The sequence below is a fragment of the Lissotriton vulgaris genome, chromosome 11 (genome assembly GCF_964263255.1).
Source record: "Lissotriton vulgaris chromosome 11, aLisVul1.2, whole genome shotgun sequence".
NCBI lineage: Eukaryota > Metazoa > Chordata > Amphibia > Caudata > Salamandridae > Lissotriton > Lissotriton vulgaris.
In genome coordinates, this window is record NC_141699.1 from 352,370,532 (window position 1) to 352,388,519 (window position 17,988).

Below are 17,988 nucleotides of genomic sequence, written 5' to 3' on the forward strand. Positions count from 1 at the left end.
GGGACACCGCTCTTTCCATCTTAGTCAACCCCGTCTCTATCCTGTCCACCTTGGCCCGGCCCTTCTTCTTTTTCCCAGAGACTAACGATAAAACTTCCCCTCTAATAACGGTTTTGTACGACTCCCACAGCAACTGTGCAGAATCAACCGTTCCCACATTCTCAAGAAAATATCTTTCCGTGCTCTGCACAATCTCCTTCTTGGTGTCGGGGTCTCTCAAATGCCATACATTTATGGGGGCAATTCTATGGTAGGCGGGCCAACAAAAATCCACCCCCCCCCTGAGCCTCAGTGACGTTACTTCAAAATGGGTCGGCCCTCACTCACCTCTAGGTTAGCAAAACATATCAGGATTACAGTCAAGTCAAGTCAAGTCAATAAATTTGTATAGCGCGCTACATACCCAGAGGGTCTCAAGGCGCTTCGAAAAAGGGAGGGGAATTATATGTCAAATATCCACGTTTTAGGTTGCTTTCTGAATGCTAGGTGGTTCTGAGTAAGGCGAAGATGGGTGGGAAGTGAGTTCCAGGTTTTAGCTGCCAGGTAGGAGAAGGATCTACCTCCCATGGTGGTTTTGTTGATGCGAGGTACAGTGGCAAGGGCTTGGTTGGAGGATCGTAGCTGGCGGGAGGGGGTGTAGAAGGACAGTCGTGTGTTGAGGCATTCGGGTCCGATTTCGTAGAGTGCTTTGTGTGCGTGGGTTAGGAGCCGGAAAGTAATCCTCTTATTGACGGGGAGCCAGTGGAGGTTTTTCAGGTGGCCAGAGATGTGTTCTTTACGCGGTATGTCTAATATGAGCCTGGCTGAAGCGTTCTGGATGCGTTGGAGTTTTTTCTGGATTTTTGCGGTGGTACCGGCATAGAGGGTGTTTCCGTAGTCCAGTCGGCTCGTGACCAAAGCGTGAGTGACTATTTTTCTAGTTTCAGTGGGGATCCAGCGAAATGTTTTCTTGAGCATGCGAAGAATGTTGAAGCAAGATGAAGAAACGGCGTTGACTTGTCTGTTCATCGAGAGTGAGGAGTCCAGGATGACGCCTAGGTTGCGTGCGTGGTCCGTCGGGATAGGTGCTTTTCCAAGGGCCTCTGGCCACCAAGAGTCATCCCAGGCGGAGGGAGAGGTGCCTAGGATGAGGACTTCTGTTTTGTCTGAGTTCAGTTTTAGACGGCTGTGCTTCATCCATTCGGCTACTTCTTTCATACCTTCATGCAGGTTGGTTTTGGCCGTGTTCGGGTCTTTGGTGAGTGATAGGATCAATTGAGTGTCGTCGGCGTAGGAGATGATGTTGAGGTTGTGTTGGCGTGCGATGGCCGTGAGGGGGCTCATGTAAACGTTGAAGAGGGTGTGGCTGAGTGAGGACCCTTGGGGTACGCCGCAGATGACTTCAGTGGCCTCTGACTTGAATGGTGGGAGGCGGACTCTCTGGGTTCTTCCGGTGAGGAACGAGGTGATACATTCCAGTGCTTTTCCATGGATTCCGACGTTTCTGAGGCGTTGTAAAAGGGTGCTATGACAGACTGTGTCGAAGGCTGCGGAGAGGTCGAGGAGGATGAGGGCGACTGTGTCTCCATTATCCAGAAGAGTTCGAATGTCGTCTGTTGCTGCGATGAGGGCGGTTTCCGTGCTGTGCTTGGCTCGGAAGCCGGATTGTGAGGAGTCGAGGGATTTGTTGGTTTCGAGGAAGGCGGCGAGCTGGTTGTTGACCGCTTTCTCGATGACTTTGGCCGGGAATGGAAGGAGTGAGATAGGGCGGTAGTTTTTGAGTTCGGTGGGGTCAGCTGTGGGTTTCTTCAGGAGGGCGTTGAGGTCGGCATGTTTCCAGCTTTCCGGGAAGGTTGCGGAGTTGAGGGAGCAGTTGATGACGTCTCGGAGGTGCGGTGCTATGATGGAGTCTGCTTTGTTAAAGATGTGGTGAGGGCATGGGTCTGTGGGGGATCCTGAGTGGATAGAGTTCATCAGACGGATGGTGTCCTCAGTGGAGATTGGCTTCCAGTCGTTGAGGATGTTCAGGGGGGGTGGGGGTCCTGCAGGGGGTTGGGTGGGTTGGTTTTCGGGTCGGTTGTCGAAGCTGTTGTGGATGTCTGCAATTTTGTTGTGGAAGAATGAGGCTAGGGAGTCGCAGAGGGCTTGAGAGGGGGTGATGTCGTTGGAGTTGGCCGAGGGGTTGGTAAACTCCTTGACGATGTTGAATAATTCCTTGCTGTTGTGGGCGTTGTTATCTAGTCGGTCCTTGAAAGCGGCTCTCTTGGCAGTCCGGATCAGTTGGTGGTGTATGCGGGTGGCGTTTTTGAAGGCGTCCTTGGTGCTGGTGGTTGGGTCTTTTTTCCAGGCCTTCTCAAGGGAGCGGCAGAGTTTCTTGGATTTCTTAAGATCATTGTTGAACCAGGAGGCCTTCTTGCTGCCTAGTTTGATTTGTCGTTTTTTCAGTGGTGCTAAGATGTCGGCGGTGTTGGATAACCATTGGGTGAGGTTAGTGGCTGCTTGGTCTGGGTTTGAGGAGTGGGCTGGGGGGTTTTGAAGAAGCGATGAGGAGATCTGGTTGATGGTGATTTTGTTCCAGTTTCTTTGCAGAGTGGGTTGGGGGTGGTTGTTGGAAGTGGCCTTGTTGTGGGTGAAGTGAACGCAGCTGTGGTCAGTCCAGAGGAGATCCGTGGTGTGGCAGAAGGAGACATGTTTGCTGGAGGTGAAGATAGGGTCGAGTGTGTGACCTGCGATGTGGGTGGAGGTGGTGACAAGTTGTTTAAGTCCGAGGTTGGCGAGGTTGTCCAAAAGGGTGGTGGTGTTGCGGTCGTTGTTCTTTTCAAGGTGAAAGTTGAGGTCTCCCAAAAGGATGTAATCCTCAGAGGGGAGCGCGTGTGGAGTGATGAAGTCCGTGATGTCTTCACTAAACTGTGCGCGGGGTCCTGGTGGCCTGTAAAGGAGGGTGCCTCTGAGTGTGGTTTTGGGGTCGATGTGGATCTGGAAGTGAAGGTGTTCAGAGTTGGCGAGATTGACGTCCGAGCTGGTAGAGATGCGGATGGATTTCTTGTGGACGATAGCGATACCTCCTCCTGTGTGGCCGGTACGGTCCTTGCGAATGATCTTATAGCCTTCCGGGATGGCAATGGTGATGTCTGGGGCTGAAGAGGCATTCATCCATGTTTCTGTTAGGAAGGCGACGTCCGGAGAGATGGTGTCTAGTAGATTCCAGAGGTCAATGGCGTGCCTGTGGACCGAACGGGTGTTGAGCAGGATGCATTTTAGGTGGTTGGGGTCGGAGATCTGTTGTGTGATCGTAGATGAGGAGTTGTTCTTTGAGCCGTCGAACTTGCAGGAGTTGCAAGAGAAGGGTCCATGGGTGTGTCCAGGAGCGGCTTGGACGCAGTTGGGGGAACGACCGGGGTTAAGGGCTAGGAGGGTGGTGGCAGTGTAAGTAATGCGGGTGGGGTGGGCATTACGAGGACCAGGGGGTCTGGCGCTGGGCGCGGTCCAGGCGCGGACGGGCGTAGACGGGCTTACCTTTGGCGCACCTTCGGCGCGTCCGCTGCGCGTGGACGCTGCGCGTGGGACCATCTGACATTAATGGACAGTGGAGGGGGCAGGAGGCGGTAGTGTGGCTGAGGGGCGGGTCAGGGGAGATCAACAACAACAAAATGGAGGGTCCGAGGGAAGGCAGGCAGGGGTATCACATACAATAAAAATACAGCGAGTTAACAATAAGCGCAATCTGAACACAAGCGCTGATGAAATAAACACAATTACAGATAATAAAGTGAGCAGTAGTCTGGATATCACATGCGCAGACAAGCCAATAGTGAACCCAATAGCCTGAGCGAGGTCGCGCTGAGAGAAGGCAGGAAATTAATAGAGGCGCTATGCGAGTGAGGCGCTAAAATATTAAGGTAGCAGCAGTTCAGTGATCAGCGCGCTGAAAACGATACCAGGGAGTTTACCAGCTGAAGCACAGGAGGAGCGTGGTGGAGCGACCGTACTGAAGCAGGTCCAGGTGGTCACAGTTAGGCTGGGAGAGAGGAAGGCTCGATGACCGTGGGTGGGAGGGGCAGCAGGGAGGCGGTAGTGTGGCTGAGGGGCGGGTCAGGGGAGATCAACAACAACAAAATGGAGGGTCCGAGGGAAGGCAGGCAGGGGTATCACATACAATAAAAATACAGCGAGTTAACAATAAGCGCAATCTGAACACAAGCGCTGATGAAATAAACACAATTACAGATAATAAAGTGAGCAGTAGTCTGGATATCACATGCGCAGACAAGCCAATAGTGAACCCAATAGCCTGAGCGAGGTCGCGCTGAGAGAAGGCAGGAAATTAATAGAGGCGCTATGCGAGTGAGGCGCTAAAATATTAAGGTAGCAGCAGTTCAGTGATCAGCGCGCTGAAAACGATACCAGGGAGTTTAGCAGCTGAAGCACAGGAGGAGCGTGGTGGAGCGACCGTACTGAAGCAGGTCCAGTGCAAGACCCTCCCCGTCCCCCGGCCAAACCATGCAACAACTTATGTCCTGGTATCCTCATTGTACGTATTCCTATTGTTCATCCGCTTCACCTCGATCCCGATTCTCCTCCTTGTTCAAATATAGATCTTCCAACCAGTCCGACGCCACCTCAGGATTATCGAAAAACCAGGCCTTACCATTGAGTAAAATGTAGATCTTAAGTGGTGCTGTGACTAAGCCTAGGTCACATGCCACAATGTTCTATAAACTCTAAGGTTACTAACTGCACAAGCTCTGACCTCATGTCATGAGAAAGTTTTGTTTCCATTCATAAACAGTAAACTACCACATCAGTGCATTGTCCTCCTTTTTTTGTGCTGGCAGCTGCCCCACCTTCCTATTATTCCCTCTCTTTCTGTCTTGCTCCTCACTTAGTGAAAACCGTGACTGGAAGAAACGCTTCACAACCTCACTTTCCTTCTTTCATTTAGTTGCTTCCCTGTAAAATGGATCCAAAAAAGACAAGCGTGCCTAGCGCTGACGAGGAGAGGAGGAGGCAGCAGAGGGAGGGGAAGAGTGGAGGAGGCCTAGGCCGGATTCCCTTGCGGGAGTGAGCCAAAGCTCACTCCTGCAAGGGAATAGCCAACGTGCATGCGTTGCCATTGAAGGCAATGCAATGCGTGCACGTTTTTGGCAGCCAAAGTTAATCGTTGACGAAAGGTCTTTTCCCTATGCAGCGCATGCACGCTGCGTAGGCGAGTCCTACAAAAAGAGACGCAAGAAAAACAACAAATATAAGCATGGAAGATTCGAGTGGCAAACTGGACAGATTCATTGAAAATCCAATAGCTTGCAATGTTTCTAGGTAGAATGCCTCGCTATTCCTAGTCCTTTATATTGTCTTTGCCCCTCATGACCCAGAGCATGAATGAAAAGGTCAGACCCATCTTTGGGTGCCATATTTGATTGGGATCATTCTGGATCCAGACTTTACATTATAAAATGGCTGCCATCTTGGAACATGTTTCAATCAAGTGCACATTTACCCATGCTCCACTGCCAACCAAGATGTGGATGCCAGATCCTCCAACTCCCTTACTCTCTAACCTTCCATCACTACTACTCTAAACCTGATGTTGAATCAACTGATGCCTTTTCTATATCTGACGTGGAGTGTGAGTGTAAGTCCTGACATCCTCAATGTATTTTGAACCAAACTATTGTCACTGAGGAAATAGGTTGGTGTGTGAACACAATCTGGCAAACAGAGGACACTAACTGTCAAATTATACATTACACCATACTCCAGGTTTCCTCATGCATATTTATTCATATGTGTTCCTAAGTGTTTGTTGAACCCTGTTCCTGCTTATGGGGAAACAACTAAGGGGCCTATGAGGATCTTGGGCGGATTGCCACCGCCGTCCCAGCGGTGGCGATCCGCCCGCCAAATTTACCTGTGTCACCCCCGCCATATTAGTATGGCAAGGGGCACTGCGGCGGATGGAAAGACCATCCGCCGCTTTTCTGCCAGTCGGATTGCCAGCCGGGCGGAAAAGGCTAACAATATGGTGCTGGTGCCTTGCAAGCACTGCCATCCATTTTCTCATGTGCAATTCAAAAGGCCTTTCCATGGCTGCGATGCCGCCATGGAAAAGCTGGTGGAAAATGCTTTGGGGGCTGCACTTGGGGGGTACCTATGGTACCCGCCTTCATTGGTATACACAAGGTGGCAGGCACAGCGCGGTCCCTGTCACGTTTTGCATGCCAATGCACAACATGCATATTTTACATTGCGGCCGGTGCTGCCTACAGCACCGCCCGGTGCAAAGTAAAATATGTGGGATGCGACCGCCAGGTTGGCGGTCGCATTCTAATGGGCCTGGCGGGACTACCACTCCTCTGACCGTCAGTACCGTTTACCGTAACGGTGGCGGGCGGCCATGGTAATGGGGCTCTAAGTGTTGTTTTTTTAATGTGCTATCCTATTTGCATGTTGCTTGATGAGAAGACAGCTGCCTGGCAGTCACTGAGTCAGGTATTCAAACAAAGTCCCATGGTATTTACTTGTATGTACCCAGGAACTAGGTTGGATTCCAGTACCCCAGATGTACCCGTCTTTGTTCATCCCTACTTCTTTAGACTCAAGCACTATTCCTAGTAGGCACCCTGTTACTCCTTAGCCCTACCACTGTAGAAGATGCCTGTTTAGTGAACCCTCCAAGGTTATGTGATAAGTTGACTTTTCCAGAGGGAGCTTGTGAACACCTGGTAGGTGCAAATTCTGGATGCAATTTCATGAAATGCGTATCGGGCTCCCAAAGACCTCTAGAAAAGGGTTGTCAATTTACATTTCATGACATTTGGGATAAAATGGACTCTGTGGTCCTCGGTCGCTTAGACAGATAGCAAGTCCTACATTAACTTCCTTCTGAGCTTTTGTTCATACTCCTGGGCTTGCTGCATCACGCAGTGGCCAAACAACACATATGTACTGTGGGAGAAGTAGTGTTTAGAGAGGTTGGTTTATCGTGCTCCTTGTATGACTAGCAGAACTTTCTGTGAAATGCCAGCTTGTTCTAGGCAACAATATGATTGGAACCTATAAAATTAAATATTCACTTCTGCAGGTGAGAGACATTGGAACCAACAGGGAGGCGCCAACTGGACATCATAAAAAGCATCCAGTCGATGATTGTCGGAAAGAGAAAGCGCACACTTTCTTCCCATCACAGGTAAATTAGTTTTACATCCTTGAAAGTGAAATTCTGTTGATAATGTCCATAGGTTGCTTGAAATGGCTTGAGGAAAATGTGTGCATACGTATGATGAAAATTGCTTATATAGATTCATTGAATACACAGACAAAGCCTGAATTATATAATGTACCCTACTGACATCAGACACTGAGAGCTGACTGTATGTGGTATTTGACTGGCTCATAGACAAGGGCAGCAACAATTGTGAGTCGTTTTCAGGTATAGGCAACATCGGTAATTGCCAGCACCCCCACCTGGCAAGAGGTGCACTGGTAAAGTGATCTAGACGCATGACTTTTCATCAGGTACACCTCTCCACCTCACTTCTTCCCTACTTCCTCATTATGCCAAATCTCCTTCTTTCTAGCTGCCCCATTTCTCATATCTTTCTGCCTCACCTCTCTGTCTCAACCTCAGACTGATCATCCTAGTTCCCTCTCTTTCTCTCTCTCTCTCTCTCTCTCTCGCTCTCTCTCTCTCTCTTCCTCTCTCTCCCTCTCCTTCTTTCTCATCTGGCAGTTTCCATGTCTCAACCTCTCTACTCTGCGTGTCACGCCTTGACTCTGATTCTCTGCCTCTCCCATCCACATCACTCTCTACCTTTTTGTCTGTCTCTTTTTCCCTGCCTCAACTATCCTGTGCACTATCATGCCGGTCTCCTTGCATGACCTCACCCATTTTTACTTCCAAGTGTACATTGCTTTAACTTAATATTCATCTCCCCTCCTTCTATCTAACTTGCCTCTCTACCTCTTACCACTCGTTCTACCTCAACTTTCTTTACTTCACCGCTCTCTTCCTCCCTCTCTTGTTGTACCTCACCTGTCTTTCACCCACCAATCACCATGTCCTCTCCCTTCTTTCTATCTCACTTCTCTGTTAATCCCAGTCACTGTCTACTTCTCTCTCTGCTACCCTCTATCTCTCTTTCTGTGCCTCAGCTATCTATGTTTCACATACCTCTCCTCACTTCACCTCACCTCTCCTCTTCTCCCATGCCTCTTTCACTTAGTGCCATTGCTCTGTCTTTAGGTATACTCTATGTACCTGTGTTTCTCTCGGCCTCTGTCTGATCTCGCCTCTTTCTCAATACATCTTTCTGTATCTTGCTATCTCTTTCCCATGTGTTCTGCCTCTCTACCTGAAGAACCGGGTTTTAGAACCCAGCGGCGCCAGGGGCACGCCCAATATCTTCGGGTTCACCTGTCTTAGAATACAGACACACGGGATACTTCTGGGTGACGTCAAAGACCAAATTTATTGGCTGCAACCAGGAACAGAGGTCTACGAAGCACAACACGGGTGATTCGTCAGAGACTGTACAATGTAGTATTGCGAGACATCGTCTTTTATACCAAAAATCACATTCCTGACTAGCATCGATTACTTACAAACTGTCCAATCACACAGTGACATTTCAGAAGGTATCGCATAACGACATGCCCACTTTCAGTTGTCCAGCCCACCATCAATTACAAGGAAAAACCCAATATTCCTGCTCGTACAGGCCGGACAAACCCATAATAAAAAGACCTCAACCCAAACCATAAATAGGCCATAAAAGAAGGAACAGAAACAGATGAGAAGCAAGATAGAAGGGTGTGTGCGTGTACCATAAACTCAGCAATGTCCTGCACTTTGATCTCTATCTGACCAGCTGCCTAACAAGGAACTGGCTCAACAAGGTTAGCTTCGGGCAAGGGAGTCAGTTCGCTCAGGTCACACAGAAGTCAGCTAAAGGTGTACGTGTCCCAAGGACTCGCTCGGCCGTAGTTATCTGCCTATGTGAGGGCAACCACAAAATGGCGGCCGTACACAAAATGGAACCCGAAGGTTCGGAACGAAATCTCTGAATACCCAGTGTATCCATCAATCGAACATGACGAAAACACTTGTACATACGGCACTCGTCATTTGCGGTTCGCTGATACCAAAATCGCCTTGATTCGACGACCTTTATTGAACGGGTTCAGAATCACGGAACCTCACACCCTCCTTTTGCCCTTACATAGGCAATAAACCCAAACTCACGTCAGTCTGAATCCAGGTCTATATTCATCAAATCATCAAGATGTTGCTGTAGCATCATCCTATTACTTATTAACTCTCTCTGGACAGGTCTCCTTGCACACGAAGTAGCACAGAGGCCACATATGGCAGGAGCACACTGTACGCAAAGACAGAACAGGAAAAGGATAGCTAAGATCATCCCAATGACCATCAGAATCTTCCATCCCCAGGTGGATAACAATCCCCCAAACCATCCCATTAACGACCAATCTCCTTAGTCCACATGTACAGACTGGGAGATCTTATGTAGCTTGGAAATGGCTTGGTAAACTGTCAGAGCGTTGTCTGGAATGAAAACGCAGCAGCTCGATTGAATCAATTTACATACCGCTCCTCTATCTGCAAGTATGACTTCTAACGCAACTCTGTTCTGAAGAGTCATAAGGCGATCCGACTGTAGCTCAGCAGTCAAATTACTAAGGGCACCGTTAGTTTCAACTATGGTGGACTCAACCACTCTCGTCAGCTGTCGAATGTTCCTGCTTTTAGCCATAGGTCCCCAAAACGGCATAAAACCCTTCAAGAAATCTCCTAATTCTTGTCCTGCAGTATCTTCCTTACTGAAGACACCTCTAACAACATCTCGTCTTGTGGTAATCTGCCACAACTGTATACGTAGGAGGTAACAGGAACGAGACAAAACATGTGCCCGAGAAATCAGGGGGTAACCATGTGTACGCTCTATCGTAACAGACAAAATGTGTACCTTTAGCTGCCAAAAGCGATGGGGAAGTCTGGGACGCAAAAACATACGTCTCAATGCAGATACTCTTCCCTAACTGAGCTCTCGGATTCTGGCCATTACCTTGCAGACAATAATGACCCTGATGGGGTACAATCCAAATCGGAGAGGATCTTTTCGCTCGCTGGTTTCCACTCAGACTAACTCCATATCCAGTAACGTTCCATCCAATATACGCTTGTGTCTCATCTCTCGGGATAGTCTCATAGGAATTAATTCCTCTAATCATGTCGACTATACCCTTGACTAGAGCACTATTCTTTGGATTGTCCTTCACAGAACGTAGGGGGTAAACTTGGCGAGCATAGATGAACATCGTTCTGTATTCCCACACAGAACCATTATTGCTAAATGGCAGGACCAGGTAAGGAAAACCTTTATCAGTAGTATGAGGCATAAGATCACACACCCAACAATTAGTCGTGTTCACTACTAGCTGGTGTAGGTGCAGAAGCTGAACAAAGGAATTATTGGCAAATTCCAATCTTCTAATGGATTCATGTTCAGGCAGAGGGTGAAAAGAATGCGAAGAAACAGTAGGAGGAGGCATAGGTTGTGTAGTGGGTGTAAACGTCACTTTGAAAGAGAAAGTCACATATCCTATCAAAAACATCATTAAACTAAGTAGCATAAAAAGACTCAGTATTAAAAAACACTTTCTGCTCATTATTTTACACATTTTGCTCTTAAAGCTCCTTCTTTCAACAGGTCTCTCCATCACGAAAAACTCCATTCTCTAACCGTGCTGTTCGCGGCGGTTGGGTCTTCCGTGGTAAGGAATGCGTCTGTCAGTCCAGGGAACGCCCTAAGACCAACCAGAACCGTTGACCTTGTGTTTTCGGCTTGCACTCCCAAGTCTTTACACCGCGACCTTACAGCTGAACCAGGATGGCAGTTCGAAAAACAAAAATCGGTCATAACAGTTTCTCGAAGGAGAGAACATAAATTAAAAAATAGCAAAGAAAGAATTTCACTTTATTTGTCCCACGACTCTTGGTCGCAAATTATAACGGCTTTTGCCAGGCAATGTCTGTTCACGGAACAAAAGTTCAGGTTTAGAAGTGTCCAAGCGATTTGACGGAGGCACAGCTTCTTGCAGAAGATCCTCGCTTTCACGTTCAATGTTTGTCCCAATTAGATGTGCATCGCTAAAAGGCAGAAAACGAGGCACGGTTTCAGTTTCAGAGTCTGGAATACCTTTCTGGACCCACTGGTTGTACGGCAGAGGCAAAGGGGCCCTCTTACAATGTACGCCGTGGATCCAGTTCTTTTTATCGCGCACTCGCACTGCGGATCGCGTGGACAATAGCACCAAGAAGGGTCAGGTCCAGCGGGGCTGATCGTTCTTAGTCCGCTGGAAATTCTTTACCAAAACCCAGGAACCAGGTTCAATGGAGTGTCCACGATCATCAGTTGCTTGTGGCAGTGTATCATGAACCAGTTGGTGTAAAACACGCAATTTAGCCATCAATTCGTAAAGATAATCAAGCAATACAGGGTGCTCTATTTCACTAAATTTGGCCGGCCGCGGCACTCCCCATATATTTGCCAGGCGACCAAAAACAACTTCATACAGACTAAGTCCCACTCGTGAATGTACAGTCATCCTCGTTGACAGAAGTGCTAACGGCAAGGCATCAGGCCATTGTAGACCGGAGCTCGCCTGAATCTTGGCCAGTTTCAGCTTAAGGGTGCCATTATAGCATTCTACCAAACCAGCTGATTGGGGGTGATTTGCAGCATGGAATTTCTGTCGAACCATCACACACTCTCATCACTTGACCCACAAATTCACTCCCATTGTCACACCAGACCATTCTCAACTAACCAAACCTAGGGAAGAATTCCTTAACAAGGGCTTTAGCTGTGGACAAGGCAGTGTTATCTTTCAGGGGGTATGCTTCTACCCATCTCGAAAAGGCACAAACAACCACAAGCACATTTTTTAAGTTGTTGCACCTCTCCATGTGGATGAAATCCAACTGCAAAGCCTCAAATGGATACGTCGGAGGTGCAAAATGACCAGCTGGAGTTGGAGTTTCCTTACCAGGATTGTACATCAGACAAAACATACAATTCTTGACCAAATTCTCTGCATAGTTAGGAATTCCAGCATTTTGCCATACTGGAGCTAACAACTTACAAATCCCTTTCACACTGATATGAGCCATTCCATGAGCCATCGTAACCACTGGAAGCACGTACGCATCAGGTAACAACCATCGCTCATGCTCTGACAACTCAACCCAACAACCATTCGAATCCAATTTACCCTTACTTTCTCTCCATTAATTCAACTCTTTCTCTGTAGCTTCAGCTTGAATCGACTTCACACTCTCTATCGTATCTTCACACATGCTTCTATCCGGAACCCATCTCGCCGGACCTGTAACATACTTTCGACTCATCACATCTCTCGCCGTTTCTTTCGCAACTTCATCTGCAAACGCATTACCACGACCAACGTCATCAGTAACTTTCTTATGCGCACTGCGTTTCACGATCGCAACTTGCAACAGCAAAGTAATTGACTCAAGAAGTTCATTCACCAACTGACCATGCTGAATCTTAGTTCCATGCGAAGTCAGGAATCCACGTTCTTTCCACAAACGTCCAAAACTATGAGCCACACCAAACGCATACTGGCTATCAGTGTACACAGTCACTTGTTTCCCTTTCGACAACACACACGCTCTTGTCAATGCAATCAACTCTGCTGCTTGCGCTGAATTATGTGGGATACGTGCAGCTTCAACAATCGTATGCAAAGTCGTAACAGCATATGCCGCAGTCGTATCACCATTCGGAGGCTTAAAGCACGAACCATCAACCCATAAGGTACCATCACACTTTGCAAGAGGATTGTCCCTAAGATCTATTCTCCCTTTCGTTTCCTCCTCTGTCCTAAGAAAGCAATCATGCTGTTCAGAAACATCCGTCTCGACTGAAATCGGCAACAACGTAGCTGGATTCAACCTATTGCATCTCTTTATATGCACATGACTCGCTAAGAGTGTCAACTTGTAACCTGACAACCGATCACTAGTTAAGTGCTGTGTCTTGGTCCTATTCAACAAGGTATCCACTGCATGTGGAACCATCACAATCAACGTATTATTCATCACCAAACCAGCAGACTGTCGAATAGAGAAAGCCGCTGCCGCTGTAGCTCTCAAACAACTCGGCAATGCTCTAGCTACCGGATCCAAAGTCGACGAGAAATACGCACATGGACGTTGCTTATCGCCAAACTGCTGTGTCAAAACTGACAATGCACATCCCTCTTTCTCGTGGACATAGAGTGTAAAAGGCTTACAGTAGTCGGGAGTACCCAACACAGGAGCCGAACACAACGCACCACGCAATTCTGAAAAACTCTTCTGACATTCGTCAGTCCAAGGAATAGGATTCGGAGTATCCTTAACAGTAAGAGCTATCAAAGGTTTTGCAAGAAGCGAAAAATTCGGAATCCACTGTCTACAATACGACGTAATACCCAGAAAAGCACGCACTTCTCTCTGTGTCGTTGGCACACTCATTTTCGCAATCGCTTGAATTCGTTCTGGGGTCAATCTTCTTCCCTCCTTCGATAAGAGATGACCTAAGTAGGTCACTTCTTGTCGACAATACTGCAACTTCGAAAGAGACACCTTATGATGGAAATCAGACAAATGACGCAACAACGACAAAGTAGCCTCTTTACAAATCTCTTCATTGTCAGCAGCAACTAACAAATCGTCGACATACTGAATAAGGGCTGCACTATCCGGTAAGACAATCGTATCAAGCTGTGTTTTCAAAGCCTGACTATAGATGGATGGACTCCCACAATAGCTTTGAGGAGCCTTGAGGAGCGCTATTGAACCGGAAACTTCGGCCTCCTAAAGAGAAGCCAAAAATATCTCTACTCTCCTCGGCAATCTGGATGCTGAAGAAATCATTCTTCAAATCAATCACCGAAAACCAGGTAGCAGAAGCTGGAATCAAAGTCAATAAAGCAGTGATATCTGGCACAACAGGAATTTGCGGAACACCAAGATCAATCACAAACCCATACACAGGCGGTTGCGAAGAATCAGTCCTTTTCAGAACAGGCAAGACCGGACTATTGCACACATTACCTCTCGTTTCTTCAATCACACCTTTCTCGATCAGATGATAGATGATCGCCAAAAGTGCTCTTTCACCATCACTAGAAATTCGATATTGGGGAATACGTGGCAATCTAGCATTCGCTTTCAGCGTCACAACATTCGGCGGAATCTCCAAAAGACCCACATCATTAGGACCAGTAGCCCAAAGAGAATCAGGGAGAGAAGACAATTCAGCTGGAAGTCGATCTTTAGATATATACATCGGAGAGATCACTCTCTTACCTAATGTAAGCTGTACTCCTGAAGGAGAACAATGTAGCGTTGCATACAATCTTTTCAACAAATCCAATCCCAACAAGTTCTGCCAGAAGGCTCCAAACTCTTCGCAGAGGCAGTATCGATGCAAGTCCCAATCGCCCTCCCTCCAGTGTCTCCGCTTCTAAGAGCAGAGAACACCAGCGGAAGGGAAAAGGGGAAGTGGAAGAAAGAAGAGACACCTTGAACACTGTTGCCTCCTGCACGGACTGCTGGACTTCTTAATTGCGTCTGCCGTCTGTTCCAGGAAGGTGCCTAATACACAGAGGGGGGTTGGGGGGGAGAATAAACAACAACCCACCTTTTCTCAAATTCACTTTATAGAGTAAAATAAACTTATCATACCAGTGATTTTCAAGGTATTAGCTACTCTTCATGTTGTATGAGTTTCTGCTGAGGACCTTTCTTTCTGCTAAGTAAGGGACACTAACATTACTTATTGAACTACCAACTGAAACTTCTTCAAACAGTTATTTTCTACTTCTCTCTAAGTACCTGAAAAGCCTCTCACTCCTGTTTTCAATGGGTTTCTCTCTGGAACGAATTAGTGTTCTCTTATACTTGAAAAGCAGTCTCTTGGCCAATGGACTCCTTCAGAAGCGCGCAAAAAGTTGCAAGGTAGGTACAAGGGAAAGGAAAAGATAGGGCAAGCGCAAGGAGGTAGGGTAAGGCCAGTTCGCTGCTAGTTTAGAAACGCTGCCGTCTTACTGTCTGCGCTCTGTAGGCAGCTGCCTGTACCGTTCTCTGACCAGGGAGCGCTGAAAATAATTCTACTGTAGTCTTCCAAATGTTCAGTTTCTATCTTCGGGAATGCTGCCAAACGTTATGCCTCTATGCACAACCGCCGCTAAACTGTCTTTCTCCGCAAGACTAAGAGAATGGACTTCCTCAGAAAGTTCCAGAAAGCATAAACTAGGATAAACTATCGAAGAACTTTGACTAACTAATTTCTCTGCAAAACTATGAAATTTACCGGGCTTCAAGGCTCCCGTCAGGAGAATAGGCGCCGAGCCAAGGAACCCGACTGCTGCCTCAGAAACGAACTTCGTTGAAGTGCGCAGTTCGTAACTCTCGTTCTCCCTACGATCACTAGACCGTGACTTTCTAGTGTGTGCATGTCCCATGCGTCGGTCATCTTGGGAGGTTGACTATATATATAAATGAGAAAAACTAACTCTTTACATACTAAAGGTGCTTTAAAAACAGATCAAGGAAGTCTTTTTACAAGTGGCACAGAAACCACACATTTACCCGGTTGGGTTTTACAATGGCACAAGACTTAACCTGACCCATGGGAGTACAAATTGCCGCAATTTGAAGGTTCCTGACAAGTTCTCACCACAACCTGTCATCAGAATAAGGGGTGCTTCGAATTCACAAGGTCCAACAGAAAAAGACAAAGGACTAGAAATCGGATTACTAACTGGGGCCCCAGAAAAACCTACTGAAACATTCATTAAGCCAGACAAAGGTGCGCCAGGGAGTTTAGAGTGCATAATAGAACTCTTCACAGCACCAGTATCCAACAAAAAAGGCTCTGACACACCTGATGTAATCACTTCAACATAAGGTCCACTCTGATCTACTGGAACTGAAATCACTCCCTCTCTTTGTCTATGACTGTCCTAGCAATCATTACCATCCATATTATCACCTTCGACATAGTAGTCGCCCGCATAGTACTGAGCCGTCCTATTAGACGCACCATTCTGCTGATCAAAACTATTCATCGAATTCTGCGGAGGCAAGGAACACGCATTCTGGGGGAACACATCACGTCCTCTACCTCTAGGAGCTTGCTGAACACCTCGACCTCACACCAGAAGCACCATTCGTGCGCTGCAACAGAACCGGACAACTATTTTTGAAATGACCCTCTTCTAGACAATACGCACACTATTTATGGTCTACAGTAAAACGCGGTTGAGAAGACTCGAACCTTTGCGAGTTTCTCTGATACTGCTGAGGTTGCTGATAATCACGCTGATTATTACGAGGCGGATATGCTTGCTGCAAAAGAACTTTCATCTTTAACTCTGTAGTCTTCTTGTCGGCTCTATCTTTCTCATCTTTATCCCTATTCTCGTAGTACTGTGCTGTAGCCAATATCTGTGCAGACGAAGAAACAGCCCAAGAACTCTCAGAATCCTTCAACTTAGTGCACAAATCAGGAAGCAAATTATGCACAAACTTATCGACAAACAACCGTTGACCACCTTCCGTACTCATATCCTGACCACTATGGTCGATAAACGTCTTCAAACCTAGTGAAGAAATCAGACACACTTTCGTCTTTCTTCTGCTTACATGCAGACAATTTGTCCCAATTTACACGCATAGCAGGCATCAAAGTCTTCATGTAATTAATAACCCTACCAGGAAGTTCTGCAACTAAAGGCTCAGGTTTAGCACCACCAACTTGTCGGCCATCTGCCGCACCAATATTAACCCACGTATCACCTAACTCTTGTGCATGATCCGTATGACGAATCAATCCCCATAAAGGCTGTGGAACTACATTCCCAAACAACATGTCTATATCGGCTAAATTGATAACACGTGAGTCTGCAGTCTGTGATAATTCCTTATAGTACCCTGCATGATTTTTACGAGGATCAGGCAAAGTCTGTTCAAGGGCCAAAACTTCAGCACGCTTCCATGGAACATGTACCCAAACACTCTGAAAATGAGCCGGCGCAGCTAGAATACCAGCTTAAGGATTGGCCACAACGGAGTCTTTCCACACCGGAGGAACCTCTCTCATTGGATATTGTCGCACTTGTCTCCCAACAGAAGGATAAGGCTCAAACAACGGCTGAGAAGGAAACTCACTGCTAAACGACAACAATGTCGCAACTGCTCTTTCAACGTCGAGACCCACTATAGTTCCCTTCGCAAATTCGGACTGTACACGGAACAACTCAGACGGAGTCTGTCGCAAATCACCATCTTCCCATTCTTCACGAAGGAAAGTACACATCTTCTCGAAAACATACCTCTGCTTCGGTGCTTCCCATTGACGGAAGACATCCATAACAGACTCTAAATTATATCTTAAAGAATGAGTCACCCATTTACGTGCTAAATGATCCAATACTTCCCGCTCATCGGGACCAGGCAGTTGGCTATGCAACTGTGTACCAGCTGAAATAGGGGTCATACCCAATGACCCAAAGAGAGGAGAAAAAAGACCAGTAACAGTATCAGTCATTCTCTGTCGAACAGAAGGTGAAGTTGACATAAGAACAGGAGACAAAGCAGAATGAGAGGAAACCAAGGTAGGAACAGTAGCAGAAGAAGTAGCAAGTACAGGAGACAAAGTCGTAGGAATTGGAGACGGAGCAGGTAGCAAAGTCGGTGGCCCTTGAGAAGACTGCACCAGAGGAATAGGAACCAGCTGAAGAGGAGCTGGCGGTTGTAGAACAACAGGAGGCAAAGCAACCGGAGGTTGCGCAACTAAAGGTTGCAGAGGTGCTGTAGCACTCTGCATATAAAGGGGTGGCAAACTCAACAAATGTGACATCAAAGGATCTTTCTCAAGGTCCTTCGTTGCACCTTGCTGATGAGGTGGCAACGCT

At 47.3% G+C, this 17,988-nt stretch overlaps 1 protein-coding gene across 1 annotated transcript in view; it reads left to right on the top strand.

The window, feature by feature from the left end:
* LOC147679760 (uncharacterized) overlaps window positions 1–17,988 on the top strand; it is a 361,586-nt gene that overhangs the window by 196,581 nt on the left and 147,017 nt on the right. The window contains exon 5 of the mRNA XM_086942474.1: window positions 7,061–7,165. Coding sequence (XP_086798600.1) covers window positions 7,061–7,165 — 105 coding nt within the window. The remainder of the gene's footprint in view (window positions 1–7,060; window positions 7,166–17,988) is intronic.